The sequence below is a fragment of the Triticum dicoccoides genome, chromosome 3B, assembly GCF_002162155.2.
Source record: "Triticum dicoccoides isolate Atlit2015 ecotype Zavitan chromosome 3B, WEW_v2.0, whole genome shotgun sequence".
NCBI classification, from domain to species: Eukaryota; Viridiplantae; Streptophyta; class Magnoliopsida; order Poales; family Poaceae; genus Triticum; species Triticum dicoccoides.
Genome location: NC_041385.1, coordinates 331,597,659 through 331,605,015, shown reverse-complemented (window position 1 = coordinate 331,605,015; position 7,357 = coordinate 331,597,659). Strand labels below are relative to the sequence as shown.

General features: G+C 46.1%; 1 protein-coding gene across 1 annotated transcript; it reads left to right on the top strand.

Annotated features, from left to right (window-relative positions):
• The first annotated feature begins 3,290 nt into the window (after window positions 1-3,290).
• On the top strand, window positions 3,291-6,582 carry LOC119281269 (WAT1-related protein At1g09380-like). The gene is made up of 6 exons (XM_037561835.1): window positions 3,291-3,522; window positions 3,867-3,929; window positions 5,178-5,547; window positions 5,642-5,800; window positions 5,878-6,029; window positions 6,117-6,582. The coding sequence occupies exons 1-6, from the start codon at window positions 3,347-3,349 to the stop codon at window positions 6,352-6,354; spliced, it is 1,158 nt and encodes a 385-aa protein (XP_037417732.1). The 5' UTR covers window positions 3,291-3,346; the 3' UTR covers window positions 6,355-6,582.
• The last annotated feature ends 775 nt before the right edge of the window (window positions 6,583-7,357 follow it).

The following is a 7,357-nucleotide window of genomic DNA, read 5'->3' as shown; positions in this document are numbered from 1 at the left end:
CGGTCCGGCCGCTCCTTCGCCGGATCCGGCCTCCCCGGCCCCGATCGCGCCCGTCCCCGGCCCCGTTCATCGCCGGAGCCGCTCGCTGCCTCGCCGGAAGATCCCCGAAGCGCGCCCTCGCCGGATCTGATCGGGTGGACAAGATCCACCAAGCCCCCGATCCAAACGCCTCCCCCGCACCGTACGCCTCCGTCCCGGATCGCCCTGTCCACTTTGTCCCCGGGGTGAGAATTCCACTAAGTCCCTGAGATCTCTACATTCTGGTGCTATCTTTGACCTGCTGTAACTTCTTGCACATATCTCCGTTTTGCGGGTATTATATATCAAAATGTTCGCCGTGAGACGCTATACATTTTATTCTATTGTGCCATGTTTGTTTGAGTCCATCTTGATGCCCTAATCATCGTTGCAAGAGTGCTATATGATGTTAACCTGCTGAAACTGTTATAACTTGCTGTTTTGTCTTTTTCATTCCATTTTGTGTGTGCATCCTATAATCTTGATGTCTACATGAGTTTTGAGCTACATCATGTCATATTTACAGTGGTGCAATCCATATTTTTTGTGAGTCTTGTAGTGAGTGCATGAAGCTTGTTAAGTAGGGTACTTGCTGTTACTGTTTTGCTAGGTTGAATCTGCTATATCATGTTGCTATGTAAACCTGCTGCTACAAGTCATTCTATGCATAATCTGGAGATGTTCACTAAGGATGTTTTGTTACAAATGTCATGCTCTATCCATTCATGTCCCTGTTTACATTTATATCCTGCTGTAACTTGTTGTTATCTTGCTCCAAACTTGCTAAATGATGTTGCTGTCAGCCTGATTAACATTAAGTTCAGTTTTGCCATGTGCTTTGTTAGTGATCCAAGCATGCTATGAACTTGATCTTGCCATGATTAGCTTCATAAACATGTATTCTTACTGTTGGTCACCTTTTCATGCCATGTATTGCTCAACATGCCTACTTATTGTTGTTCCTGCCATGTATGAATCTGTCATATCACTTGCTATGTTTACATGGGTGCCATCATATTTTATGTGCCCTTTTGGCTCATGGTCAGTAAGGGACGTTTGTTATATGCAATTAGTAGATTCATGCAATGCCTTTATTTGCCATGCTAAGTTCTTGTAACGTGTTGTTTGATAGCTCTAAACATTGCAACCTGATGTTCTTTCTGCCAAGTCTGAAACTGTTATTATTTGCAATCTTGCCATGACCTTTTGAGCATGTTCTAGTGTTTTCTGGAGATAGCTCAGTGTTCATGTTTTGTCATGTTTTACCTGTACTTCATGCCCATGTCTTTTGTTCCTATGTTGAGATGATGTAGCATATTGTTTTGATGCTTGCAAGATGCCTAGTTGCTGTTTTGGACAGCTTGTCCTTTAAACTTGTATTGTGTGTATGTGTTGAACCGTTGCTCCGTTTTGAGTGTGCTCTACATGAAACTTGCTTAGAATTGCATGTAGTTTCATATTATCCTGTTGCATCCTTGTTTTGAGGTGTTTGCTTGATGTTTGTATGTGTTTTGCATCAATGCCATGTTTAACTTGTTTTGCTCATATCTTCTAGGCCGTAGCTCCGAACCAAATGAACTTTATATGTAACTTGACTAGAATTTCGTGTAGATCTTTTTGATGCATCTTAACTTGCTGTTTAACAACTTGAACATAAGGTTTATTCAGTTCTGTACCAATTTCTAAATTTGCATATGAGGACTTACCGGAATTGTTATATGTTGTTTCCGGCCTCATTTAAACTTGCCTTGATGTGTTGCTCTTGTTTGCATCATCTCTTGCCATGAGTAACTTAATGTAGTCTTGTCTTGCATCATACTTGGTTGAGCATCATGCCTTGTTCATGTGTGGTGTGTTTACCATGTTGTGTGCTTCTTCTCGATAGTTCCTGTTTCGTTGCGATCGTGAGGATTCGTTCGTCTACGCTTGGTTCGGCTTCATCCATTCATCTTCTCCATGGACTCGTTCTTCTTCCTTGCGGGATTTCGGGCAAGATGACCGCTACCCTGGATCTCACTTCTATCATTGCTATGCTAGTTGCTTCGTTCTATCACTATGTTGTGCTACCTATCACTTGTTTACCATGCCTCCCATATTGCCATGTCAAGCCTTTAATCCACCTTTCCTAGCAAACCGTTGCTTGGCTATGTTACCGCTTTGCTCAGCCCCTCTTATAGCGTTGTTAGTTGCAGGTGAAGTTGAAGATTGCTCCATGATGGACAGGATTATGTTGGGATATCATAATATCTCTTATTTAATTAATGCATCTATATACTTGGTAAAGGGTGGAAGGCTCAGCCTTATGCCTAGTGTTTTGTTCCACTCTTGCCGCCCTAGTTTCCGTCATATCGGTATTATGTTCCTCGATTTTGCGTTCCTTACGCGGTTGGGTGATTTATGGGACCCCCTTGATAGTTCGCTTTGAATAAAACTCTTCCAGTAAGGCCCAACCTTGGTTCTACCATTTGCTTCACCACCACCTATACCTTTCCATTGGGTCGGCCAACCCGAGGGTCATCTTTATTTTAGCCCCCCCGGGCCAGTGCTTCTCTAAGTGCTGGTCCAAACCGGGCAGACTGCGGGGCCACCTCGGGGCAACTCGAGGGATGGTTTTACTCGTAGGCTGACCTATCCGGTGTGCCCTGAGAACGAGATATGTGCAGCTCCTATCGGGATTTGTCGGCACATCTGGGCGGCTTTGCTGGTCTTGTTTTACCATTGTCGAAATGTCTTGTAAACTGGGATTCCGAGACTGATTGGGTCTTCCTAGGAGAAGGAATATCCTTCGTTGACCGTGAGAGCTTGTGATGGGCTAAGTTGGGACAACCCTGCAGGGTATTATCTTTAGAAAGCCGTGCCCGCGGTTATGTGGCAGATGGGAATTTGTTAATGTCCAGTTGTAGATAACTTGACACCAGTTTCGAATTAAAAACGCATCAACCGTGTGTGTAGCCGTGATGGTCTCTTTTCGGCGGAGTCCGGGAAGTGAACACTGTTTTGGGTTATGTTTGACGTAAGTAGGAGTTCAAGATCACTTCTTGATCATTGCTAGCTTCACGATCGTTCCGTTGTTTCTCTTCCCGCTCTCATTTGCGTAAGTTAGCCACCATATATGCTTAGTCGCTGCTGCAACCTCACCACTTTACCCCTTCCTTTCCCATTAAGCTTTGCTAGTCTTGATACCCATGGTAATGGGATTGCTGAGTCCTCGTGGCTCACAGATTACTACAACAACAGTTGCAGGTACAGGTAGCTTGTATCAGTATCAGGAATTGAGAGAGAAGAGGAGCCCGATTAAGTTGGGATCGATCTCCAATAATCTGCAGCTATGGGGAAGGAGTGCCTGCCTACCGTCGCCATGGTGCTAGTGCAGCTAGGCTTTGCCGGTATGAACGTGCTGTCCAAGCTGGCCTTGGACACCGGCATGAGCCCCTACGTGCTCATTGCCTACCGTAATCTCATCGCCGGTGTGTTCCTCGCTCCCGGCGCTTACTACTTTGAAAGGTGCGTGTATGCATTCTTATATTGCTTCACAGCTACTCCTTTTGTCTCATAATATAAGAGTGTTTCTGACACCCTCTTATATTATGGGACGGAGGGTTTAATTCGGTCCAGCTGCTGAGGAGATGATCTATGAATGTGTTTCTCTTGTCACCACCAAGAGCTTGTTTACATGAACTATGTTTCGTTGTTTTCTTTTACCTTCTCACGTGCAAAGAGTTGAGGATGGTTTTTTATACGATCGATCTTTATCGCAAGTTCGCAACCCGCAATTAGTCTGGTTTATTTGAGTCAAGATAGATACTTATAGCAGTCTTAATGAATTCGGCTTACATGGATGGTTGCAGGAGGAGTGGCATGGTGATCACCAAGAAAGTACTAACCCAGATATTTTTTTCCTCTATTTTTGGGTACGTACGACAAACTTATCATTAATTCCAACAGCTAGTCTTCCTTCATCAGTTAGGACATGGCAAATACCTAACTTGCAGGAATGCTAGGTAGCCACCTCTGCATCAATCCAGTTAAAACATTAGACACTGAAACGTCCTCGTTTTGCTCTAGTCCTCTTCTTGGTGTCATCAAAGGAGCCCAATTACTAGGAACCTGCTTTTCTTTTCCTCTCAGGTTTAGCTCCCGATTTGTGCACTACACAGGTGCCTTATACGTCCAGGAATATGGGGACATGCCCTTACTCTCTGCTTTCTGTTGCCGATAATAAAAAAAAGTCCCTCTGTAATGAAATATAAGAGCATATATTTTTTTACGGAGAGAATATTAACTAAAGAGTTTATAGTGCTGCTAGTTCAAGTTAGCATGCTACCAAATCGTTTTTGCGATGATTTAAGATGTTACAAAGTATCTTTTTAGAAGGAAAGGACCAAGTCCTCGGCTCCATTATATATAGTAAAACCACATCTTCTTGGTTTTTTTGTGCGGGGACATGTTCTTGGTAACAACAAAGGCTGATGCCTTTCGCGTGCAAAAGTGCAATAAAAACAAAAGATACAGTTTTCATCTCGCGGCCCAGAGCAGCCAGGAGGAAGACTAAATGTTACTCCCTCCGTTCTAAAATAGATGACCGAACTTTGTATTAAAGTTAGTATAAAGTTGGGTCATCTATTTTGGAACGGAGGGAGTACAAAGGATCTCTACTTCCTCCCTTTATTTTTCTCTGATAACTGTATTATTGTTTGCGTAGAGGTGTTTTAAGTATCAAGTAACACAACTTGTACCAGGTTATAATGTTGGCAAACTTTGTGAGATATTTGGGATGTCGCCAACTCTGCCTTGTTTCTTCTAGGCTAGCCCAAGCTTTGTCTGGGACAGCCACAAACCGGTGGAAACATGATCGTGGGACGAAATCCGATATTATAGAATCTACTCAAATTACCCTTCCAAAAAAGAAGAATCTACTCAATTATGATGCTTTAGGTCGTTAGATAAAAAAATCAAAATCCAAAAAATAAAACAAAATATTTAGGGAATTATATTGCGTGCAACATTTGGCAATCTTGAAGTGCAAACCAGACATATGTAACGTAGGCCAGAGTTGACGTGATATAGTTCCATATCCATCATCTTCCGTGACGTACTGGCCTGGCAATGCCTACATTAATTAACTTATTTATTAGGCGTGGTGTGTGTGAGTGATGCAGCGCGACGCTGAACCAGGTGTTGTACTTCGTGGGGCTCAAGTCCACAACGCCGATCGTGGCGTGCGCGCTCAGCAACACACTCCCGGCGTTAACCTTCGTCATGGCGGCCGTCCTCAAGATGGAGACAGTGAGGCTCGGGACGCCCTCCGGGCAGGCCAAGGTTTTGGGCACCGTCGTGTGCGTCGGCGGTTCCATGATCATGCCCTTCTACAAGGGTTCGCTACTAAAGGTGTGGGCATCCCCGATGCACTGGCGCTACGCCGAGCACGCGACAGACGCGACAGCACTTCCCAGCGGCAACGCCGCCATCGTCGGCGATGTTCTCATCATCCTCAGCTGCGTCGCCTGGGCCGTCTGGTTCATCCTCCAGGTACGCACCACCATTTCACCAAGACCAAGTTTATTTCCAGCAATCATGCATTGTTGGTGTAGGCGGTTAGTGATTGATAATGGTCGATCTGTAGAGCAAGATGTCGGAGAGGTTCTCGGCGCCCTACACCAGCACGACGATCATGTCCCTGATGGCCGGGGTGCAGTGCGCAGGCGTCAGCGCGGTCATGGACCGGAGCGTGTCGGCGTGGAAGCTAGGGTTTGACATCAGGCTATACGCCGCACTCTACGTCGTAAGCTCATCCATCCATCATGTTGTGACGACCTGATTGATCCAACCATGTTTTCCTGACGAAACTGAATTATGCAGGGGGTGGTTGGCTCCGGGATCGCGTTCGCGGTCATGTCGTGGTGCATCCAGTCCCGCGGCCCGCTGTTCGTGTCCATGTTCAGCCCGCTGATGCTCGTGGTCGTGGCCGTGGTCGGTTGGGCCATCCTCGAGGAGAAGATACACGTCGGAAGGTACCACTGCGCGCAAACCACACATAGACACAGCTCGCACGACCCCTGTTAACTTTTGGCTGTTGTGGCCGTTTGATGTCCTTGCAGTGCAATTGGTTCTTCCCTCATCGTCGCAGGGTTGTATATGGTGCTTTGGGGCAAGGGGAGGGAGATGACAGGGCCGTCTGACCTCCGCGATGATGGCGGCGGCGCGGCTCCAGAGACCATGATTGTCCTGGAGCTCAACTGCAAGGACGCCAGGAACGGGAACGCCGCCGTCTTGCCGGTGTTCCGTACTACCAGTCCCAAGCACCAACTTGAGACGACCCCAAACGGCACTGACTGATAGATGCTGGTGGCCACACAAGCGCAAGGCTCGTGGATTGCGCATCATACATATGTCATCGTCAGTTGCACTTGCAAGTGCAGTTGCGCTACAGCTCACCAGAACGCGCCCGCACACACGCAACAAAAGAGAGAGGAGAAGTTAGAGCATCCCCTATAATGAAAGTTTGAAATGTACTACTATCTATTATCCCATTTTCTGGTAATTTTTAAGGGAAGCTTCTACTTTGCTACAAGCCTCTAAACACATCAACATAGAAATATCTTCATACGCTTTCATAATCTCTACTCCTAATGAAGCAGTTGGTAGTCATTGTTTCGATTTTTTTCATCCGACCTCCCACCTTCGTCTGCTTATTTTTGTTTCACCTCCCACCAACATCTTCTCGCGTTGGTTTTTTCATCCTCCCAACAAAAAAGAATTCCTTAACTTTTTAAAATCTCCCTAACCAGACACGTTACGAAACGGGCAGGATACCAAACAACAAAATCTAATTTCAAAGAAATCAATTTCAAATCCTAACTTTCCTAACACATTGATCCCTGCCTTTCCTAACTACCAATATTTCTACTTGTGTAATCTTCTTACTCCTGAGGGAGTACCTAAGTTGTTTCGTTCGTTCTTACCCCATGCTCGATCGATCGACACTCCTTTCGTCTAGCGATTTTCTCTTCTTCACTTTCCTCGTATATCACACTTTGAAGAAATAAAATCCAGAGGCCATCTCTCCTTCCTGAGTAAGGCATATCTCTCTTGAAAAAATAGAAAGGCAATCAGATTTAGGAGAGGGCAACGTTGCCTCCCGCGAGACATCGCATCATCTTCTTCATGTCTCCTGCTGGACTGCTAGGCTCCACCTCACGCGGCCGCCTCCCCCATGCTCGCCTCCCAATGCCATAGACGTCGGCCCTTCTCTACTCCGCCGCCACCCCACGCATGTTGGGGCACTGATTGCCAGGGCCGACACCGCACCATCATCCATGGACGGGACAACCTGGACCGG

Coding starts and splice junctions, on each gene's coding strand:
- LOC119281269 (XM_037561835.1), top strand. CDS start 3,347: ATGGGGAAGGAGTGCCTGCCTACCGTCGCCATGGTGCTAGTGCAGCTA. Junction 3,523..3,866: donor GGCGCTTACTACTTTGAAAG/GTGCGTGTATGC, acceptor GGATGGTTGCAG/GAGGAGTGGCATGGTGATCA. Junction 5,801..5,877: donor TATACGCCGCACTCTACGTC/GTAAGCTCATCC, acceptor TGAATTATGCAG/GGGGTGGTTGGCTCCGGGAT.